General features: G+C 54.8%; 3 protein-coding genes across 6 annotated transcripts; 2 read left to right on the top strand and 1 right to left on the bottom strand.

Moving 5' to 3' along the window:
• Positions 1-59: 59 nt before the first annotated feature.
• POLE4 (DNA polymerase epsilon 4, accessory subunit) lies at positions 60-2,323 on the bottom strand. The gene is made up of 4 exons (XM_065699870.1): positions 1,847-2,323; positions 1,107-1,191; positions 782-823; positions 60-461 (listed from the first exon to the last, which is right to left on the bottom strand). Exons 1-4 carry the CDS (start codon positions 2,306-2,308, stop codon positions 448-450), a joined length of 603 nt encoding a protein of 200 aa, XP_065555942.1. The 5' UTR covers positions 2,309-2,323; the 3' UTR covers positions 60-447.
• On the top strand, positions 1,317-9,391 carry PRAM1 (PML-RARA regulated adaptor molecule 1). 4 transcript variants are annotated; one of them, XM_065699865.1, is made up of 9 exons: positions 1,317-2,921; positions 3,032-3,461; positions 5,130-5,745; positions 6,155-6,227; positions 6,441-6,553; positions 6,838-6,907; positions 7,178-7,271; positions 7,480-7,642; positions 8,254-8,411. In XM_065699865.1, the coding sequence occupies exons 2-9, from the start codon at positions 3,459-3,461 to the stop codon at positions 8,301-8,303; spliced, it is 1,182 nt and encodes a 393-aa protein (XP_065555937.1). In that variant the 5' UTR covers positions 1,317-2,921; positions 3,032-3,458; the 3' UTR covers positions 8,304-8,411. The 4 variants fall into 4 exon arrangements, with proteins under 4 accessions (XP_065555937.1, XP_065555935.1, XP_065555936.1 ...); XM_065699863.1 differs by lacking the exons at positions 1,317-2,921; positions 3,032-3,461; positions 8,254-8,411 and adding an exon at positions 8,427-9,391 and having other exon boundaries at positions 3,472-5,745; XM_065699864.1 differs by lacking the exons at positions 1,317-2,921; positions 3,032-3,461 and having other exon boundaries at positions 3,472-5,745; positions 6,853-6,907.
• A 33-nt stretch (positions 9,392-9,424) lies between these two features.
• Positions 9,425-19,679, top strand: LOC136024484 (excitatory amino acid transporter 5-like). Its single transcript, XM_065699858.1, has 11 exons — positions 9,425-10,391; positions 11,784-11,863; positions 12,708-12,920; positions 13,205-13,247; positions 13,402-13,624; positions 15,215-15,314; positions 15,519-15,752; positions 16,684-16,878; positions 17,474-17,608; positions 17,908-18,007; positions 18,112-19,679. The coding sequence occupies exons 1-11, from the start codon at positions 10,215-10,217 to the stop codon at positions 18,247-18,249; spliced, it is 1,638 nt and encodes a 545-aa protein (XP_065555930.1). The 5' UTR covers positions 9,425-10,214; the 3' UTR covers positions 18,250-19,679.
• The last annotated feature ends 3,085 nt before the right edge of the window (positions 19,680-22,764 follow it).

Genomic DNA, 22,764 nt, shown 5'->3' with positions numbered 1-22,764 from the left:
ATCCCTGCATCCCAGCAGCGCTGAGGGGAAGTCAGAAATCAGCTCTTCAACCAAATATATATATTAAAAAGAAATGAATCGTGTTTGGCCAAGAAGCAAACATGTACAAATGAAACACAGCTCCATTGCAAACCATTGCCCATGCCCAAGCTGAGCCACCCTCCACTGACAGCTCTCAGGTGCTGCTGGGACCTGGCGAGAGCTCTGAGCAGCCCCCATGCAGGCAGGAGGACACCAGGAAATGACTCAGAAAATAGGTATGGAAAAAGGAATTAAGAAAATAATGATGCATTTTAAATAAAGAGCTTACAACGACTTCAACTTCATACAAAATACTACGGCTGCCATTTCAGGTTCTCAATTCCAGGAACCATGTTTGAACTCTCAACATCCCGTTTGCCACCGTGTCCATCTCTCTACTGCTCCATCGCTCCATTGCTGTCCAGCTCAATCCAAAGTACCTACAAATGAAAGGACTATTAAAACCTATAGCCTCAGGCCTCAGCAGTGCAGCTGTGACGCTTGTTCACAGCTGCCAAAGGAAGACGCAGAAACTTCTTACAGTTCAAGCAAATCACACAGGAGGTAAACCCAAATCTAGCTACAAAGTGGTGCACATCTCAGGGCCCACTCCAGTTGTGTATCACCTTTCTGAGAGGGGCCTAACAACTCACACTATTAATTATTAAAGGTGTGGAAACAGAGGACTCTGTAAATGAGAAAGTTCTTTCCCCTCCATGAAGGGGATCACACAAAATACTGAAACCAAGTAGGAGCTCACCTTCCAAAAAAGCAAATTCATCAATAGCTTCGATGGCGTTATCTGCAAAGCAAATGGAAACCAATTAACATGGATAAACGCACCCCATACTGCACCTGCTTCGAACAGCAGCAGCTGGAAGCACACTGCACTACAGTGACCAAGTGCAAAGAGGCTGACTTGGTTTGGAGCTGGTGTGTGAGATTATTGCCATCACCATTGGTAGAAGAGAAGTTTTCCTTTCTCTGAAGATGGGAGAGAAAGAGAAGCACCTACGGTTGCTTCATCACAACGGGGCGGGGGGGAACATGCATTGCCAAGCACAGCACAGACTGTTCTCTCATACCCAGGTCTTTTCTCTGCAGAGTTTTCCTTTTTCCTTGCTGAGCGTACACGTAAGCATCTTTGGCGATGGTCTCGACAAACAGCTCCTGCAGCACAAACACAAGAGTTTCACAGGGGGTGAGAGAGCAAAGAGAGAATATCCCAGGGAAAGGCGAGGTCCTGCAAGTCTCCAGGAAGGAACCAGGATCTCCGTCTTCACACTCCCCTTTTCCAACAAGTTGACCTGAAAACAATAAACGCCACTGCTGGGCAGTGATGCACGAGAAGCAAAAGGGAGCAGACTGGAAGCGCTGTGGACAGAGGTGGCTCCCCTGCAGAGCTCCTGGAGCCCAGCTGCGCCCAGCTGCTCCCGGGGCACAGCCCGCAGGAGGAAAGGCGTCAGCGGACAAAGCGCGTTGCGCACAACCATCCTCGTCCGCAGCGAAGGAAGCAGATGCCCGCGGACCGGAGCCTACACCCACGCCGCCGCAGCCGCCCCACAGGCACCCCCGGCGGTGCCACGGGCGACCCTTTCCGCAGGAGGAAAACCCAGCGGGGCTGGAACCCCCCGGGCGGGCGCAGAGCTCTCCGGACACGGAAAGCCCCGAGGCTGCCCCGGTTCCGCGCGGGGGGGGCCGGGAGAGGAGCCCCGGCGGAGCCGCAGCGAAGGGCGCAGCTCCGGGGCCCGCCCCGCGGCCTGGCACGGCCCGGCCCGGCCCCGTCCGCCTCCCGCCGCCGCCCCAGGCCCCCGCCGCCCCTCACCGTGGCCCGCGCCAGCACGAACACGGCCTCGTGGCTCGCCAGGCTCACGTCCGGGTCCGCCTTCACCAGCGCCTTCACCCGCGCCAGCGGCAGCCGCGCCCCGCGGGCCGGGCCCGCGCACACCGGCCCCGCCGCCGCCGCCGCCTCCTCCCCCGGCCCCGCCGCGTCCGCGTCCGGCACCGGCACCGGCACCGGCACCGGCACGGCGCCCGCCGTCGCCATCCCGCGCCCCGCGCCGCGCCTGCGCGGGCCCTGCGGGCGGAGCGGGGGGAACGGGCGGGGAAGGCCCCGGCCCCGCGGCCCGAGCTCTCGGCCGGGCCCTCCCGAGCGCTGCCGCCACGCGGCTGCGGGCCCCGGCCCCCCCCTCGGCCCCCCCAGCACCGCCCTTGTGCCCCGCGCCGGGCGCAGGCCTTGGGCTCCCCCTCGACCCCGTGCCCAGGGCGGGCTCTGTGGCCTCTCCATCGCCCTCGGCCCCCAGACTGTGAGGGTGGCACCTCCGGTGCCCAGGGGAGCTGCGGCTGCCCCGTCCCTGGCAGTGCTCAGGGCCAGGCTGGACGCAGGGGCTTGGAGCAAGCTGCTCCAGGGGAAGGGGTCCCTGCCCGTGGCAGGGGTTGGGGCTGGAGGAGCTTTAGGTCCCTTCAGCACAAAGCATTGTTTCACTCTGTGAAGCACGGCTCTCTCCATCCCACCTGTGCCGGGTGGGATCAAAGCCTCCATTGCCACCTCGGGCACTCACCACCCTGTGCAGGACCCCTGCGGATGCCACCCCTGGCCAATACACGCCCATCACGGCTCTTCCGCCGTCCTTGATGCGCTGTGTTACCCACAGGCGCTGCTGGTGGGGTGCACTATCCCAGAGCAAGGACATCAGCACCTGCCTGCAGCCAGCCAGAGCATCCCTGCCGTGTGGCCTCGCTCAGCCTCTCAGAGCTTTCCTGCCTCTGAGGCAATGAACCCTGAAACCAGGACGTTTCAACACAGAGATGGCCCAGGCTGGCACTGCGCCGTGCACGGCGCTTCCCCTGCTGCCAGCAGAGGTTGGCTCTTCAATGGAGCAAGCGTCCTCTGACTGTGGGTATGTTGGAAAGTTGTAGCCTTCACCCCTGCCCTCCTGCAGAGCTCGGCTGTCCAGGGCTGTGCTGGTTTGGCTGTGCAACCCCTGTGAACCACCTCCACCTTCTGCAGGTCCTGTGGGGCTCCAAAGACCTGCCCTGCATTGGGTTCTCTTCGGCCACCGTCAGATGAGAATGTCCTCCCAGCCCATCCCCGCATCCCAAAGTCACTCCCTGAACCCCAGGCTCTTTTCTGGATGAGATTTAAGGGCAGCAGGGCTTGGTGGGCTTCAAGCTTCCCAGGAGCAGCAGAGTCCAAGCTAACGGTGCACCAAGAACTGCTCCTCCTCCTCTTCCTCCTCCACGTGCTCTTTCATGGTCAGGCTACAGCGGCTTCCTGGCGTTGCACGCAGCTTCTCAGCAACCGTTAGGAAGGAGCTGCTGGTTTCAGGTGAGGGGCACCTCGGAGAGGCTCCCCTTGCGTGAGTCCTTCTGCTTGGGTGCCTCTGGTGGCCTTCAGGAAGGAGGTGAGCACGCAGGAAAGCATCCGCTGATGGAAAATGGTGAGTAAGAACCAGAGCTGGGCTGGGCTGGACCTGGGGATGGGTTACAGGGAGCAGAGCCGTGTGTCCTGCTTGGAAAGGCTTTGAGAGGAGCCTTATGAGGGGCTGGATCGTGTCGAGACCCTCACTCCTCCTGGAAGACCAAGTCCAGGAGGCCATTGTACATCTGAGCTGGTCGGAGCTTCCAGGGCCTCCGACCAGCTCCTGGGCTGGGTGAAGTTGGGGTGGACACAGACATCTGTGAAGGAGGCAGAGCAGGCCAGGAGAGCACCACCAGATTTGGAATGTGTTGGAAAACCTGGAGTCGATCACAGTGACGCGAGGGCTCTGTGCCAGGGCAGTGGCTCCAAAACTGCTGGTTACAAACCTCTGAATCATACAGGTGCCAAAAATCCCAGTGGCACCTTTGAGAATCTGGAAGAAGTCGCTTTTGGGTAAGAGCCTGGTGTGCCTGGAACAGCGAATTTGTGCTGCTTCAGCACAGGCTACTCCCAAAATGCTGCTTACAGCACTTAGCAGGGAAGTTGGGGTGACTGCCTAGGGCTGGGAGGGGAAGTGGCCCCGTTGAGGTGTGTGTATGCATTTGTACATCTACATTTCTGAAAGTCCTGCACTCGCTTCTTTGCATAAGAGCCTTTCAGTTGTGAAAGAGAAGAATTACACAAGCACAAACCCAAACTGAAATCCCAAAGGGAGGAGAGCTTCAAAAATCAAAGCCTACGCCTTGCCAAGGGCAAGCGGGGCAGCCAGCCCCAGTGCAGAGGGACACTGTGTCTGTGGACAAGGTGGGGGAGAAAGGAGGAGGAGGGTAAGAATAGTGGAATAGAATCATGGAATCCCAGACTGGTTTGGTTTGGAAAGGACCTTAAAGCTCTAGAGCAGCTTGCTCCAAGCCCCTGTGTCCAATCTGGCCTTGAGCACTGCCAGGGATGGGGCAGCCACAGCTTCTCTGGGCACCCTGTGCCAGCGCCTCAGCACCCTCACAGTAAAGATAATCTCTCCTTTCCCATAAGTTCCATCTGAGCAGCTTAGGAAAAATGTCAGCCCCATCCCAGCCAAGCTTTGTGCTGTTCCTCCAACCTGGCACTCTCTGAGACTCATTCAGCCTCCTCCTGGCAGCCTTTCTCTGGAGGCTTCAGAAATAAAGGTGCTTTGTGGTCATTCTGGAAGCTGGGGCAGCTCTGCGCTGGGGCCTGCATGTCCCGGCTCACTCGTGCACGGTGTGAGCAGCACAGGAAACGCACTGGTCACAAAAGTAGGGCAGAGCTGCTGCTGCTTGGCTGTTTTCTGCACCCAGCTTTGGCAGCCTGAGTGTCAGCAGCACTGTCCTGCACTTTGCTGCTGCTGATGGCTCCTGGTGTTCTCCTTCACCAGCTCCTGCCCCATTGCCCTGGGTTCACCATGGAGTTCATGGGACCCAGGACCAGGGGAAGGCAGTGTTGTAGAAGGTGTCCCTGCCTGTGGCAGGAGGTTGGAACTGGATGAGTTTTAAGGTCCCTTCCAACCCAAACCAGGCTGGGATTCTATGTTCTAGGACCACTTTGAGCACATTTCATGGAGAAGGCTTAGTGTGAGGCCATGTTGAAGAAATACTGCATTCCCCAGAGGAGGACTTTGACTCGGTTCCCTCCCTGGTGTTTTAATTGGAGCTTTTCTTCATGCTTGCAGACACATCTGGAGAGGAAAGAGGCCGTGGTGAGGCACCTACAGGCAAAGCTCCGAGGGAACAGGAGAGACCCTCCCATAGCGGGTGGCTGCCCCGAGAGTCGCTCTGCAGTGTCCCTTGCAACAGAGCCAGGACAGACCCCCCCACCAGAGGCCCTCCAGAGCAGGAGGGTGGACTTCAGCAGGGCTTCTCCATCACATGGTAAAGGTGTGGGACCGTGTTCACCTCCTCATCCCACCGCTGAGCCCCCGGGGTGGGTGGTGCAACCGAAGAAGGGGACTGTTCAAGGCGGCAGCTTCCACCCAGCCCCTGCCAAGCCAGGAGGAGGAGATGTGTTGAGCAAGGAGGTGGGAGCCACGTCTGATCCTCCCTGGAGGAGCTCAGCCCAGCAGGCACGGCCGCTCGCCAAAACCAGAGGTGCTCCAGCAGTTCCTGTGCAGCCCATGGGGCACCCAGCTCAGCCCCGGAGGAAGCCTTTGCCACACATCAAGGCACTGGGAGCGAGGCCAACCAAGCCCAGGCGTCCTCCTGTCGTGGATCTGGAGAAGTTTGGTGCATCTGCACATCCTGGGACACCCATCCATCCTGCCACGGAGCCACCAAGGGGTGCTCAGCTGGGTACGGCCATGAGAGTAGAGCTTCTCTTCCTTTCCTTTGGGGAACTGCAAAACTGAGCCACGTCCTGGGCAATGATGCTCCTGCGCACATGGAGATATCTGGGATTTGCCCTGATTCTGGTACAGGTCTGAAGTTCGGAGCTTTCACCACATTCAAAATACTCATTTTGGTCTCTTCCCTCCCCTTTCATTGCTGCTTCAGAGAGAAAGTAGCATTAGGGACATAAGAATTGGAAAAACACATCTAAAAACTCCTCTCTGGATCCTGATTGCAGTCAGTATTAGCTCCCCTCATCCTTCTGCACTAAATCTAACCCAGGGTGGCTCTGACTTTAGGGTGGGTGATAGATTTGGGGCAAGAATGTGAAATAATCCCTCACTGCTCCCTCCTGTTCCTCTTTCTACTATAGGTCACACCAAACCAGGCTATGCTTCATCAGCCCCAGCACGGTTCCCAACGCAGAATGCTCCAAGTGTAACAGGGTAAGGACCAAGGCATCCCTTTTATTCTAGGTGGCTTCCAGCCTGTCCAACCCAGTGGGAAAAGCTGGCACATGGCACAGAGCTGCTGTCCCACTCTGCCCCATACCTGGGACCCACAGGCAGCCCAGCCTCCTCCTGGTAGCCTTCATCCTGCTCTTGACCCCTTGAGCTCACTGCAACAGGGCTTTGTAACCACTATCTTCCTCCTCACAGGGGTGAAGATGAGATATATGATGATGTAGAGCCTGCTGGGCTCATCAGGAGAGCCCAAGGCTTTCCACTGTCCCCCGCGTGCCAGCCACCAGCAAATCCCTGCCCCAGAGGAGGTGGGTACAGGAGGGTCTGGGGTGAGCACTGCAGCTCAGGGAGCCTCAATGCCCCAGCAAGCCCTGGGCAGCAGCAGAGCCCACTGCTCCTGTGCACGGGAGACTGATGGGTTCTTTGCTGTCTTGTAAATGGGCATGGGAAGCCCTGATCCCCCCCATGCTCAGGGGGCAAAGTCAAGGGTTGATCCCAGGAGGAGAAGGCTCTTGCTGATGTTTCAGTCTCGTGTCCTGTCTCAGCAGGTGTCTAACACCTTGCAGCAGCCTCATGGCAGCACCTCTCCCAGGGTTTGGTTTTACAGGTGGAGATGCTGGTCGAGCCTCTAACGGGTTTGCCTTGCTGGCAGCTGCACAGAGGTAACCAAGGGGGTTTACTCTTTCTGAGGGTCCCAAAATAGCCAGGGCTCCTTACTGCTTTGACAAAGCTGGTGGTTGAATGCTCTCTGCTGGGCCTCCAAGGGAAATCTCCATGGTGAAGAGCACAAGTGGCTGGTTTAAACCTGGTCCAAGAGCCCCTGAGTCAGTGAAGGGAAATGTGATGGGCTGAGGAGGAGAAGGGGAAGGAGAAGGGAGGGAGCAGGGTGTAGGGTCCCCTGAGCTTTTCTGTGACTCACAACGGCTCTGCAGAGAAGCCCAGGTCCCCCGGAAGATGAAGCCAATGACACTCAAGGAATGCAAGAAGGAAGAGAAGGCAGACAGGGAGTTTCAGAAGAAATTCAAGGTGAGCAGCAAGGCAATGGCAGAGGAGCTGTGCTGCACAGAGACCAGGTCACACCTTCCCTGTTCCCCACTGAAACATGCCCAGATCAGACCAGTCCCACAGACCAGTTGCCTTGCTTTTTCCAAGGGAGAATGGATGGAGCTGCCTGGCTCACACTGCCGTGGGGACAGCTGCTAAGCTGCAGCACTCACTGCTCTTTGTGTCTCAGTTTGAAGGAAGCATCAATGTCCTGACTCAGATGATGGTCGACCCTGCAGTGACAGAGAAAAGGGGTGGAGGGAAGAACCTGCCACTGAGACGAGGAGAAATTCTTGATGTTATTCAGTTTACAAACCAGGAGCAAATCCTCTGCAGAAACAGCCAGAGGAGGTGTAAGTCTGTGGGGGCTGGGGCTTTGCCTTAGTGGGGATCACAGCACACACAGCTTTGGGAACAAGTTTCTTCATGCACACACACACACCAGTAGACAGCAGAGGCATGCCCTTAGCCATGGCATGTACCCTGGCTCTGCAGTGCTCCCACTTCTCTTTGCAAAACATCCTGCTCTTCCTCCTACCTGGCACCAGCATTCCAGCTGCTAGACAGGCTTCTTGTCTCCCTCTGATAAAAGCCTTTCCACTTCCCACAGTCTCTTGGCCACCAGCCTGGCTTTGCAGTAGGCACAGGCTCCACAAGCCACATTTGCGCTGAAGGACTGTAGCGATAGGACAAGGGGTAATGCCTTGTACTTAAACAGGGGAAGTTCATGTCAGACATAAGGAAGAAACTCTTCCGTGTGAGGGTGCTGAGGCGCTGGCACAGGGTGCCCAGAGAAGCTGTGGCTGCCCCATCCCTGGCAGTGTTCAAGGCCAGGTTCTGTGGTTCTGTGATGCTCAGGTGAAATGGGCTGCAGATCCCAGCAACAGAGAGTGTGGGTTCAGGCTCTTCCCAGCCAGCTGCCTCCCAGCCTGGCAGGCTCATTCCCTTGCATTGCTTCCAGCAGGTTCCTCCCAGGGGTCCGGCTTCCAAGAGCCAAGCTCTTCCTTGTCCTAGGCTCTCCCATGGGATGCAAGACATTGTTAAACTCTGTCCTGTGCAGGGGCAGGTGCTGGGGTGAGTCCCCGCTCATGCCCCAACTCCTGGCACAACCTGAAGTGCTTTTCCTCACTGTTGTAGATGGCTATGTGCCCCGGACCGTGATGCTACACCTGTGAGTACCCATTCCCCAGCCCTTCCTCCCCACTCCGTGAGCTCTAGCAATTGCCCAGTGAGTCCCCAGCACTGAACCAGCCCTGGCCATGGGCTGCCAACTCAAAACCGTCCAACCCGGGCAGTTACTATAAGTGTAGCATCAGATACTTACCCTGGGCTTGGAACCTGCTGTTTCTGGTGAGGTTCACCATCCATGTACAACGGGAGAGGAGCCAGAGCCGTGCTTACCCCATGCCAGAGGATCCCATCTCTGTGGGGAGAGCCTAAGGTTGGGAAGAGGCGAAGGGATGCATTAGGAGAGACGGGACATATGTGGAGCAGGAGCTGGCCCTTGCCTTGGCTCACAGCACCCTTGTCTTTCCTTGCAGGGATACTGACATCTATGACGATGTTGAGATTTACGGTAGGTGTGGAGGGAACCACTGCTGTAGCCCCTTCATCACGCAGTGAGCCCCACAGCAGCACTGGGGCCTCCCCTCCTGCCCTCTTGCCATTTCGCCACTTTCCCTCTCTCTTTTCCCACTCTGTGATTCCCTCTCTCTGGGACATCCCTCCCTTGCTCTTGGTTCCCCACAAGTCCCCGTGTTCCCCCATTCACAATGCTTTGGACTTCCCCTCACCCTTTTCCTTCCCAGCTTGCTCCCTCCCCCTGCTGCCAGCCCCAAGGGACTCTCTGATGGCCTCTGGGACGTCCCTGATCCCCTGGACAACTCAGGGACGCCCTTTCCCAAGCAGTTGCTCACTCCCAGCGTGCACATTCCATCCCCTGGCTCACAGAAGGAGCTGAACAGAAACAACTGTATTTCAGCTGTAGTGAGGAGCAAACATTTTATCTGGCAGGGTGAGGATCCGTGGCTAAAACCAAAGGCACAAGACACCACCAACAGAGACCTCCCCAAGGGTCAAAACATGATCCACGTCACACCTTCTCTGTGGCTTTGTTTTGTCTGTGTAAAATATGGCAACGGTAGGAGACGGGTTTGTGGTCTTATTGGGGGGGGGTGTGTGTTTAAAATTTGGGCAGAGAAGTTTTGATTCAGAGAGGTTCTCGTATTTCCCCATTCCCAGAGCATCCTCAGCTGGGAACAGCGCTGTATCCCTGAGCCCACCCACCCCGTCCTTCAGCTGCTGTCCTGCCCCAGAGAGACTCCTCTCCCCCAGCCTGTGTTTGTGCTGGGGACTGCCCCGACCCGGGGGCAGGAACTTGCACTTGGCCTTGTTGAACTCCATGAGGTTCCCATAGTCCCACCTTTCCAGCCTGTCCAGGTCCCTCTGGATCCCATCCCTTCCAGCACATCAACTGCACCACACAGCTCGGCGTCATCAGCGAAATTCCCCACTGGAAATTCTGCAGTTAACTGGGAAACAGTGTTCCTTTCAGGCTTTGCTCTCACGAAGCCCTTAACAGATACGGGGCAGGATGCGATCCTTTTGGATCAGGAACTGTGATGGGAAAGGTGCTCGGGCTGAATCCCTGCTCCCAGCGTGCAGCACACAGCCTGGTCCTGCTGGGGGGTGGAGGGTTCAGCACTGGCACGGCCAGATGCCAAGCCCAGATTAACCATTGAAGACGTCACTTTCCATTATGGGAAAGGCTCCCAAAGAGCCCTGGAGCTTTTGGTGCCTGGGATTAGCCTCCGGTGTGCTCAGCTCTGGGTGAGGGGCCGGGGGCCGGCGGCGTGGTGGTGCCGGCGCAATGAGCAGGGCCAGGAGCTGCTCCGAGGGGCTTTGCCTGGGCAGCTGAGGGTGACCATGTGGGAGCAGGTCAGGAGAGCTTTGCTGGACTCGCTGTCCACGACCTTCCTGCGGGTCTGGAAGTGGGCACGGGCTTTCTGGCAGAGAAATGGCCTCCTGACCCTCTCCATGCTATCGGTTGTCACCGGCTGCCTCCTGGGGTTCCTGCTGCGAGCACTGGAGCTGACGGAGCTGGTGAGTGTGACCAGGATGGGGATGGGAGCGAGCAGGGCAGTCAGGGCAACCAGCCCCGGTGCTGGCAGCACATCAGCATCGATGGCCCCAGATGGGCACAGCCCCAAAGGCAAAGGCTCCTGCCCAAGAAACGCTCTTCTCGGGGCAGGTTTCTCCCGGTGGCTTTTCTTTGGGTTATTTTCTGACCTAAAAGCTGTCAACAAACACCAAAGCTGCAGGAGAAATCCTGCATCCCTCCCTGGGAGCGGAGGCTGTGGGATGGACCCTCCGGGTGGGACGGGGATGGGAAGGGGGGGAATGGATGCTCAGTAACACAGCAGTGCTGGGGTGTGAGGGCTCCGCTCTCCCCAGCTGTGCAGATGCTCAACCAGAGCACGTTTCCTCCCTCTGGAGATGACCCAGCCAATAAATGGGGGTAGTGGAGAGCCTGGGGGGGGGGGGGTCACCTTCCCCTGAGCACCCCTGGAGACCAAGGCAGTGACGAAAATGCACCTAAAAGGTGCTCAGCACTTCCTAGGAGGTGTTCAACATCACTGAGCCAAACCCCAGGTGGTTCAATGGCATCGGGTGCCTTGGCAGTGGCTCAGCCCTGATCTTCAGCCAGGCCTCAGGGAGAGCTCATCTGGCCCTGAAACACCCCACATCACCCGCTAGGGTTTAGCAAGGCCCTGTCACCTCAATTACACCTCCAGCATCAGCCGCCCGCAGAGGGATGAGCTCGGAACTGCACTGACGCTGCTGTAATCTCCTGTACCCCGGTGCAGATGCCGGGAGCAGCCGCCCACCCCGGAGCCATGGGGCTCCTGCCCCTGTCCTGCTGTGCACAGAGCCCATCTGCCCTCTGCCCCAGCCCCATCCCATCCTCCTGCCACAGCCCTGCGCGTGGTCCGCAGCAGCCACGATGGGAAAGGGTCAGGAAGCTGACAAACCCACTGGGAAAAGAGGTGCTGCTCAAGCCTGCTGCTCCTCCCACGCCCTGCACCAGCATGGTTTGCCTGGGCAGCCCCCAAAGCTCCTTGGGGTTGATTGCTTCAGAGTAACCAAAAGTACCCGCTTGACTTGAGGCTGCCTCAGGTCCATCCCTGACACCTCTACCACAGCAGTGATGGGTGGATGGATGGATGGATGGATGGATGGATGATGGATAGATGGGTGGATGGATGGATGGATGAAGGATGGATGATGGATGGATGGATGGATGATGGATGGATGGATGGATGATGGATGGATGGATGGATTGATGGAAGGGCAGATGGCTGCCATGTTAGAACCAAGCTCCGAGCTGGGTCTTTTTTGGGAAAAAGGTGAATTTATCAGGTTTGAGCCCCTAACCCGCAATCAGCATCCACTTCTCAACTCTCAACTGACACAACCGCTCTGCTTTATGTGCAGGAGAAGCAGTACTTCTCCTTTCCTGGAGAGCTCCTTATGAGGATGTTGAAGATGCTGATCCTGCCCTTGATTACCTCCAGGTAAGACACCATCTTCTGCTTCTAAAATACCACCTCTCCACCACATTGAGGAGGTCACCCCGTGATCTCCTGAGCAGGAACAGGGTGCCCAGAGAAGCTGTGGCTGCCCCATCCCTGGCAGTGCTCAAGGCCAGGTTGGACACAGGGGCTTGGAGCAAGCTGCTCCAGTGGAAGGGGTCCCTGCCCGTGGCAGGGGTTGGAGCTGGAGGAGCTTTAAGGTCCCTTCCAACTCAAACCAGTCTGGGATTCTGGGGTGAGGATAACCCCAGCAACCCTGGCTTGGTGTCCCCCATGATGGTGGTGGATTGAGGAAGCATCACCACCAGCAGCTCTCCTGTAGAACCCTCTCTATTTTCAGTCCAGTTTTGTTTAAAAGTAGCTTACGGGCTGCTTAGGAAAGCTTCTGTGTCCACGAAGTCTGAAGGAGCAGCTCTCCCCCTGAGGGAGCAGGGTCCATCCCCACCAGGATGTCAGAAACCCTGCTAAGACCTTTCTTCACCGCTCCCAGTGATGCACAGCAGCAGCACAGGGCATCAGAGACTTAAAGAGAACGGTGTCACACCCAAAAGAGCAGCATTAGTTATTTACCATCAAAATACACCAAGAGTATTTCCTTCTTTTCTGGTGGAGATGACAGAAAACATGGCCAAGCCTGGAAAAGGGATTGGAGAGGCACCTCCTGCCCTTTGCAGCTTGACCTGGGTTGCCACAACCTGGCACTCAAATGTGCAAGAGCTCAGTGATGCCCTTAAGCATTGGTTCAAAACTCTCTGGAGATGTCTCCCATCAGCTGCATCCTGTGCGGTTTTGGAGCAGGCACTGACCACGATCTCTTCTGGTGCAGCCTCATGTCCGGGCTGGCCACCATGGACACCAAGGCCTGTGGGAAGATGGGGGTGCTCACCATCACCTACTACCTCTGGACAACCTTCATGGCAGTGACTGTGGGGATCATCCTCGTGGTCAGCATCCACCCGGGTGCAGCTGCCCAGAAGGACAAGTACTCGGTGGGGAATGTGGTGCTCAGCTCCGCGGATGCGCTGCTGGATTTAATCAGGTACGAGGCAGGCTTTCAGCAGGGGCAGCTTGGGGATGGTGTTTCACAGACGAGATCTCCCCATGAGGGAGATCTGGGGATATCCTGGGGATCCTGAGACCTCCAGGGAAACAGAACCACGTGCATGCTGACAGGCACCAGCACCTCTCTTTGCCCTCGGCTCACACCAAGCTGGTGGTGGCTGTCACGGTCCTCTTGGCCTCGCGCCCACAAGAGGTGCTCCCCACGTCGTTTCCTGTGCTCTCAAGACGTGCTTTAACCCCTGTGCTATTGCTCTCTTACAGAAACATGTTTCCTTCTAACCTCGTTGAAGCTTCATTCCAGCAGGTAAGTTCCCTTCCCCTTTCTCTTCCCCCTGCTCTTTCCCCTTCCACTTCCCCTCCTTCCCTTCTCCACCCATCATGGTGGTGGCTTCACCTCTGTGGTCAGAGCAGGACGAAGCCAAGAGGACCCTGACCTCCCTGCTTTGCTTCTCTTGCAGTATCGAACGGTTCTGGTCCCGGTGGTGAAGTCTCCCGGCATTCCAAAGATCCCGGGGAAAACTCTCAGTTTTATCTACTTTGCACCTGACGACGAAAATCCTGAACTCCACCGGCCCGTGTTCCTGGAGCTGACACCAGCTCCTGAGATGACCTACAGGACCCTGCCTGGAACCAGCAACGAGATGAACGTCCTGGGAATCGTCATCTTCTCAGCAACGATCGGTACCAACCCTGCAGAGATGGGGATGTTTCCTCCCCCAGTTTTCCATTCTCTGGGGAGACCTTAGAGCAGCTCCAGTGCCCAAAGGGGCTGCAGGAAACCTGGAGAGGGGCTTAGGACAAGGGCCTGTAGGGACAGGCCAGGGGGAATGGCTTGAACCTGCCCGAGGGGAGACTGAGATGAGCTCTTAGGCAGAAGCTCTTCCCTGTGAGGGTGCTGAGGCGCTGGCACAGGGTGCCCAGAGGAGCTGTGGCTGCCCCATCCCTGGCAGTGCTCAAGGCCAGGTTGGACACAGGGGCTTGGAGCAAGCTGCTCCAGTGGAAGGGGTCCCTACCCGTGGCAGGGGTTGGAGCTGGAGGAGCTTTAAGATCCCTTCCAACCCAACCCATTTCATAATTCTGTGTGCAAAGGAGAGGGAGGAAGGTTTACGGGGGAGAAAGTCATGGGAAGGAGAAACCTGAAGCCTAAGGACAATGAGTGCGAAAGAGAGGAATCAGGAGGGGAAAGAGTAGGAGGAGATGAGGCAAGCATGGGGACAGGATTACCTGTAGATTAAGAGGTGAGAGCAAGGAGCTTGAATTTAGTGTATGAAGAACCAAGAAGCCAATTAGAGGATTTGAGGGGTGGAGGCAGTGCTGGAGCCGCTGGAGCTGGGGAGAGCGCCTGGCTGTAAAGGCTACCGTACCAGGAGCACCTGGAGGAGACAGCCGCAGTGAGACAGGGCAGAGGCAGACGCACTGACAGACCTTGCAGGAGAGGCGATGTCTATGGCAGGACCCTGTCCCATGGGCCAGCACCATCTGCTCACCAGGGACACCTGGGGAACCTGCTGAGCTCCTGCTTGCAGGACACGTGCCTGGCTCCAGCCCAGCCAAACAGGGAGAAGGGGCTTTTGTGGTCTGGGATTATCACCCAGCACCCTGCCAGCGTGGGAGGGAGGATCAGCACCAGCTTGGGACACAGTGGGAGATCACCTGAGACAGCCCCGGCCTCCCATATGCACTCCCTGGGTCCTGCACAGGATGGAGGGGCTTTGGACAAGGACAAGTCTGGACAAGTCCCCTGTAGGGACAGGCCAATGGGAATGGCTTGAACCTGCCAGAGGGGAGACTGAGATGAGCTCTTAGGCAGAAGCTCTTCCCTGTGAGGGTGCTGAGGCGCTGGCACAGGGTGCCCAGAGAAGCTGTGGCTGCCCCATCCCTGGCAGTGCTCAAGGCCAGGTTGGACACGGGCTTGGAGCAAGCTGCTCCAGTGGAAGGGGTCCCTGCCCGTGGCAGGGGTTGGAGCTGGAGGAGCTTTGAGGTCCCTTCCAGCCCAGACCAGGCTGGGATTCTCAGATAATAAACCCCAGAACTGGAGGGTTTAGGCAAATCTGCACACTTTTGAGTGTTCATCCAAGTGGCAGCCATGGTGTCTGACTCTTCACTGCAGAGCAAGGACAGGGCTGCAACTCATCATCACATCCTCAGCTACACATAACCCCACCAGGCTTTCAGTGGAACCCGTTCTGTGACCACCAGAGCCTCAAGACGCTTGGCACGACTCAGGCTGCTCCCAGGATTCTGTTACCACATCCATGTGCTTGGTTGCAGGACTGCTCCTGGGAAGAATGGGCGAGCGGGGAGCGCCACTGGTGAACGTGTGCCAGTGCCTGAACGAGGCCGTTATGAAGATCGTCGCGATGGCAGTTTGGTAAATCTGATTTCCACCCTTTCAGCTGTTCCCTTACGCGCTGCCCCACGGGAACGCTGATCACAGAGCTCCAAGTGTATGTCAGCACTGGGGTGATCTTGGTCTGACTGCACCCTGTGGTACCAGACACCGCAGTGATGGCCATGGAGTGCTTCTGTCACTGCTGCAGCCCCATAAATCATCGTTGATGTTTATTCTTTGCAGGTACTTCCCCTTTGGCATCGTGTTTCTCATTGCTGGAAAGATCCTGGAGATGGAAGACCCATCAGTTATAGGCCAGAAGCTGGGGCTTTATGCCATTACGGTGGTGTCAGGACTGGCCATCCATGGACTCATTATCTTACCTCTGCTTTTTGTGCTCATCACCAAGAAAAACCCCTTTGCTTTCATCCAGGGGATGCTGCAGGCCCTGCTCATTGCCTTAGCTACCTCCTCCAGGTATGAAAACGTGGCTGAAATACGCTGATGCACCTGAGGAGGCATCAGGTTTGGTGGAGGGAGAGGATGCGTGCACGGCCAGCGGGGCTGGGGGAGAACAGGAATAATCCAGAGAAAGCACAGTTATGCTCCAGCACTATTTGACACGAGAATGTTCCCAGTTTCAGTGGGAAGCAGGATGCTTGGCACTGGTCCCCAGCAGAATGAGCCTTAGGGCATCTTCAGACCCAGCCACTCCTCTCGTGGGGTTCCCCAAGCAAACCAGCAGCGTTTGTGTCTGTGTGAGCTCACTGGAATTGCTGCAGTCACTTTCCTTTCAAAGGGTTCAAAATAGGGATTAGGAAGTGTTTTATAAACCAGTGTGGGGTTATGGGCCTGGGTTTGAACTGGAAACATCAAAAGCTCCTCTGAACACCAAAAACCTTAACTCAAGCCCTGTGCATCCCAAAGCTCCTCCAAGGAAAAGTTTTGTCTGAGAAGATTCTAAAATTTTATATTATCTGTTTTATTTCCATTCTTCAAAACATTCTTTAAAAGAAGAAACTCCACGTGCGACACCTCTGCCCTTCCTGGAGGACACACAGCTGCAAGCATCTGCTTAGGAACCATTGCACAAGGCAAAGGGTTTCCTGGTCTCTCAAATGCTTCTTCCCATAATCCCAAGAACAGCATCTGGGGTGTGCTCCCCCCAAGCACCCCCGTGGGTAATGTGGGCACCAGCGATGTCCAACAAAGCTGTAACCATCCCCTCTGCTGTTCTGAGAGCGATGCCTTCATCGCTGCAATGGCACTGCTCTGAGCCAGGCTGAGAGAGCGGGGCTGGGGCAGCCTGGACAAGAGAAGGCTCCTTAAGGGGAGACCTGAGAGCAGCTCCAGTGCCTAAAGGGGCTGCAGGAAACAAAAAGAATCATGCTCATCTCTTGTTCTGCAGCTCCGCAACCTTGCCCATCACCCTGAAATGTCTCCTGGAGAACAATGGAATAGATCGACGTGTGGCACGGTTCGTCCTCCCTGTCGGTGCCACCATCAACATGGATGGCACCGCGCTGTACGAAGCAGTCGCTGCGATCTTTATTGCCCAGGTCAATGAATATGACTTGGATTTGGGACAAATTATAACCATCAGGTAAATGTGCAGCAGCTGAATTACTTCTCTCCATTCATCTTTTTAGGATTTATAACAACTTCGCAGCAGAGACCTTGCTCCTGCTCAGAGTGAATGTTGCTGGGAAGCTGGAGTAGGGAAGGCTGCAGTGTGCAGCAGCAGAGCTGGGCTCTGCACCCACAGAATTTGCTGCAAAACCAGAATCAAAGACTTTGCCTGTAGGTAAAGTCCAGGCTGCAAACGGGCAGCACTAGAGCTGCCTGCAGGGACAGGCCAAGGGGAATGGCTTTAACCTGCCTGAGGGGAGACTCAGATGAGCTCTTAGGCAGAAGCTCTTCCCTGTGAGGGTGCTGAGGCGCTGGCACAGGGTGCCCAGAGAAGCTGTGGCTGCCCCATCCCTGGCAGTGCTCAAGGCCAGGTTGGACATGGGCTTGGAGCAAGCTGCTCCAGTGGAAGGGGTCCCTGCCCGTGGCAGGGGTTGGAACTGAAGGAGCTTTCTCTCCCCTTTGTGAACAGAATATCCTTCCATTAGAAGAATAACTTACTTTGCCATTCAAACACACTTCGCCTTTCCCCCCAGCCCCACACTATCTGCATGGCCACCTTCTTTTTGCAGCATCACAGCTACAGCAGCCAGCATAGGGGCAGCTGGGATCCCCCAGTCCGGACTTGTCACCATGGTCATCGTGCTCACTTCTGTTGGGCTGCCCACAGACGATATCACTCTCATCATCGCAGTGGACTGGGCTCTGTAAGTGACTCCCAGCGCAGTGCTGGGGGTGGGTGGGAAGTGCCAGCTCGTGGTGCTGCATCTGAAGCTGACTGCCACGTGGGTCGGTGCTCTGAGCTTCACAAAGCTTTGTGCCTCCACCCTGGGCAGAGAGAGAACAGCGTCAAGTCTCCTGGCTGCTTTTCTCTTTCACATAAAAAGGAAGTTTAATTTCTCAGGTGAAAGTTCCACTCTCGGAACACGAGGTGGGCTCCACCTCTGAGCAGCACTTGGTGCCCAGTGCCACCCCAAAGGCATCCTCACGGTTCTCTCTTACCTAGGGATCGATTTCGGACGATGACCAACGTCCTTGGTGATGCTCTGGCTGCTGGCATCATAGCACACGTCTGTGAGAAGGATTTCACTCCTAAGGCTCCTGTGGTACGTGTTGCTTGCCTGGGCTCGCAGGGGAGCACAGGGTGACCCCACAGACACAACCCATGTTCTGCCCCAAGAAATTCAGTGGTGGTTTTTCCTTTTTGCAGCAAGATCCAGGAAGCAGCACAGCCAAGCTCCCTCCTGGGGAGGCCTCACACCCACAGCCCAAAGACAACGTGATCGAAGTGATGGAAGAAAGCTTGTTTGGTCAGACAGGAATTCACTATAACATCTGCCAGGTGTAGATCGCAGCATTCCTGCACCTGGGAACGGGATCCTGGTGCTAACCATGGACATGGTGAATGTCCTGTGTGGATGCTCTGCAAGACAAAGGCCTTACTTGGCACAAGAAGTGGGAAAAACCTTCTCTATTCTTTGAAGACCACAGGACTCTGCAGCAGCACCTGCAGAGCAACCCCTGCACCCAAGGCCACCTCTTGCTTTGCTTTAGTAGAGAGATTTCTAATCATTGCTTTTTTATTTGATTTCACTCCTGGGTTCTCAGCTATGAACTGAACTGAAGGAAATCTTTGTCTGGAGCTCAAAATCCTGCATTTTCAGCTGGTTGAAACATTCCACCCTTGGCATGGACAGTGGGAATCATTTAATGGCAGGGATGGAAGGACCAGCTGTGTCTGTGTTTCTGCTGGCTGTCTTCTTACACTGACCAGGCCCAATTGCAACCACGTTGATTTTCCCAGCCATGGATCTGTCCCTAAGTCCAAATTCCAATTACAGCCTTAAAATCACAGCCTTAAAACAGTGACCAAGGCCAGGTTGGACACAGGGGCTCGGAGCAAGCTGCTCCAGTGGAAGGGGTCCCTGCCTGTGGCAGGGGTTGGGACTAGAGGAGCTTTACAGTCCCTTCCAACCCAAACCAAGCTGGGATCCTATCATACAATCCCTGGTGTAAGCCCTCGTGAGCTGAGTGGCTGAAGAAGGCAAAGCCATGCAAGTGTCTCCTACCTCAGCCCTTAACTGCGCCTGGTCAGAAAAGAAGCACTTAAGACACTCGGGCAAGGCTTCAACACATTTTATCGAAGGCAGCTCAAGCAGCCAGGATGTCTATCCTGGAATCCAGGGATAGGACCCAGGGTGCACCCCAGGCACGCACGCCGTGTGCCTTGGCATTGTGCCGTCAGTCCTGCCATTGCACTACCTTCACAGTCCTCCTTGGAGCTGGGTTTTCTTCCTTCCTCCATGCCTGCAGTAAGAAAGGATTAGAACATTAAGGCCCATGAAATACGGTAAAAACAGGAAGGGGAAAAAGCAGAGTAACGGCGACTTAAACCAAACTGAAAGTCATTTCTGACTTCCAAAGGGACAGCATTTTGTCTCATGGGACACTGAATGGGGAGGTGCTCCCTGCAAAGTATGACATGGTGCATTCCAGGACCACTGCTGATCATAACTGAGATCCAACACAGAGATGTGGCCGTTTTTCTAGAGTTACTTAAACTTCAGACAAGTTTGGATGCTGATGTTTTACCCAGCTGAGGGTCATTTCCTTAAGCTCATCACACCACTATTGTTATACTGTTAACTACCCTTCCCTCTAACCTGTGTTCCTAAGGATATACATCTTTGTACGAATTACTTCTGTAGTGTGTGGGCATGTAGAATAGCATAGATGTGCACATAAAACTGATGCACACTAAACCATACAATTAAGAGATAAATACGTGTATTCTAAACAAACTATAAATACAGCATACACAGTGTAATACATGTGTAAACATACAGGTACTACGTGTGTGTGTATGCACATATAAAGGTGCATGCACATGCTGGCTCTTGGAAGAAGCAAAGCAGAAGGAAGAAGAAACCTGGAGAGGGGCTTTGGACAAGGGCCTGTAGGGACAGGCCAAGGGGAATGGCTTGAACCTGCCCGAGGGGAGACTGAGATGAGCTCTTGGGCAGAAGCTCTTCCCTGTGAGGGTGCTGAGGCGCTGGCACAGGGTGCCCAGAGAAGCTGTGGCTGCCCCATCCCTGGCAGTGTTCAAGGCCAGGTTGGACACAAGGGCTTGGAGCAAGCTGCTTCAGTGGAAGGGGTCCCTGCCCCTGGCAGGGGTTGGAGCTGGAGGGGATTTAAGGTCCTTCCAACCCAACCCATTCCATGATTCTATAAATAATCAGGATAGAAAGGCACAGCAGGGTGCAGGGTCACAAATGCTTCATCCCAAGTTGTGCAAGCCTGGCCTGACTGAGCCCAAACCTGCCCATGCCAGGACTCTGGAGCTCACTTACCGTGGCTGGTCCCAGGCTCCAGCATACCCGTGAAATCCTGCAAGCACAAGCGCGTGCTCCATCCTTGCCCCCAAGGCCCAGGACTCAACACTGCTCCTAAAACCAAACCATTTCTGTTCTGCTCTCTTTTATCACCTTTCTTTGGAGCACACCCGGGCTGGGCTTGGGGGCAGAATCTGTTCCAACACCTTCAAACAGAGCTGCAGGTAAGTTTGTTGAAGAGCTCCACTGCCGCCTCCACCAGGAAGCCCCAGATTAACTTTTATTAAACTCAGTGAAGTTCCTTGTAAGCCTCAGCTTACGTTGCAAATGCGCTATTTACCAGGTGCTCCAGCTCTGCAGAGAGAAGTCAATCCAGATGAAACAGTTCAACACTTTAAAGCGTTCTGCTTAGAAGTCAAACGAGCAAAATCTCTATTTTAACTGTGCCAGATTTTGTTGCAAGGAAACCAGCTGCCAATGGGATGTCAGTGAAAGCTCTGCTCTTGAGAGACCAGCTTCAGGTTCCCATTTGGCTAAACTCGATGCTTCTATCCATGAATTCTTGAAAAATAAGGTCTGTCACAATGCAGAGTGACACAGGGACCTGTATTCACCCTCACTCACCTGCACGGGAATACACACACACACAGAAGTTACCCCAAACATCCCACCTTTCCTCCCAGCCTCCTGCTGTCACAAGTGCTGGAAGCCGAAGATAGTGTAAGGAAAAGAAAGGTGGATTCAAAACGCAAGCAGCAAAAGAGGAGATAACCATGAACAGGCAGGGGTCCCTCAACACCCCACTGCTGCATGCTGGGGAGGCAGGAGGGGAAGTGATGGAATGAGGAAGGGATGGTGGGATGTGGCCAGGCTGGATGTGCTTTCCTTGAACAGCTTCTCCCACTCTGCTGGATACAAACCCCTGAGCTAAACACACCACAACGTGAGCCCGAAGGACACTCCTTATGCTAACATTTTCCCATGTTTCTTTTTCCTTAGAAAGACAGAAGATACAAAATAAAATATAAAGGCAGGTTTCCCCCCCCACCTTGTTTCCCAACATTCCAGTGAGATGGAACACTCCCATTTCTTCCCTTCTCCCCGCTCCCATTCTGAACTGAAGGGGGTGAAGTTTAACAGCAGGATACTCCTGCAGTGCCCCCAGGCACAGCAAGTGGGGGAAGAGTCTAAAGCCAGAGAGTCCATTGGGAATTCTGCAATCACAGAACCTCCCCCTCAAGGTTAATGGGGCTACACTAGGTTTTTGCATCACTTCTGATAAAATCAGCCATTGCTGAGAGGGGCCCATCCTTGAAGCTTTTTGGTGATTAAAATGTATTTTCCCTCATCAAAAAACCTGGAAAATACAACAGTGCTGAGAATGAACCTGTGTGGAGTGAACACATGGGAATAACATCTGGTTGGGAGTAAGAACGTAGGAGTTGCCTGGCTCCATCCAAAGGACAACCCATGCAAGGTCTAAAGTTCTGCACTGGTGATGGAACATTCCTGATTCTGATGATGCTGCAGATCCAACAATCTGTTGTTATACTGACAGTAACAGGAAACACTCCCTTCTGTTCCTTGCCAGTTTAGCACAAGGAGTAATCCCAGCTTGGTGAACAGGGCTGGACTGAGCAATTCCCACAGCAAAAAATAACTGGAAATCTAGTTTTGCACTGCATGGAGATGCCTGAGCTGAGGGAGCATCTGCCCCACATCCCCACACATGAGACACTCTTGGTCTTATTTTCCATCCCTTTTCACAGGTTATTCATTAAGATAAAACCCAGAGCCAATGCTTCAGATGTATGGTGACAGCCCAGCTCCGAGAGCCTGACCTCACACTGACAGATCACTGCCCTCAAAGGCTCTCTTCAAGTTTCAACACACATTTCTGAGTAATCATGGAGCTGGACTTTGGTTTAATCAGGATGGACGCCAGGAGATCGAGAGAACACTTGGTTTTCCTGAAAAACAGAAAGGAAATCACGCGCTGCCTTTGAGTTCCACCTTTCTGACCAGGCTATAAGTAACTGAATCTTTAGTGGAGCAAGCTTGAACCTGTGTATGAACACAACTCGGAAAAGAATGTCACATTCCACATTGCACAATAATAATCCAATTCCTGCGGGAAGAAAAAACAGAATATGAACAATTCAGTAAAAGCCTAATTCTATTTTGAAGCACATCACCTTCCACCATGGAACACTTCAAAACATCATGTTCCTAACATGTACAAAACAAAACCAGAACTGAGCATGCGGCAGGAGTCCAGAATTCCCTTGCTCTATTGCCTGATCACTCCAGGATTAATACTAGCATGAACGCCCTGGTGTTGCTTCCTTTACTTCTGAAAAGACCAACTAGAAAACAATGCTCCTCATTCCATTCACAGGCTTCTACAAGCTGCTGCTTCATCCAACAAACCTTTGAACTGTTTCTGTATGAAAATTCCCGGTTTTCTTTCCAAATTGAAGAAAGTTTTCAACCCAAGGATGAACTTGGTCCATTTTTGCAGGTATTTCTAA

Source organism: Lathamus discolor, chromosome 21 (genome assembly GCF_037157495.1).
Source record: "Lathamus discolor isolate bLatDis1 chromosome 21, bLatDis1.hap1, whole genome shotgun sequence".
NCBI lineage: Eukaryota > Metazoa > Chordata > Aves > Psittaciformes > Psittacidae > Lathamus > Lathamus discolor.
This window is presented reverse-complemented; position numbering and strand designations above follow the sequence as displayed.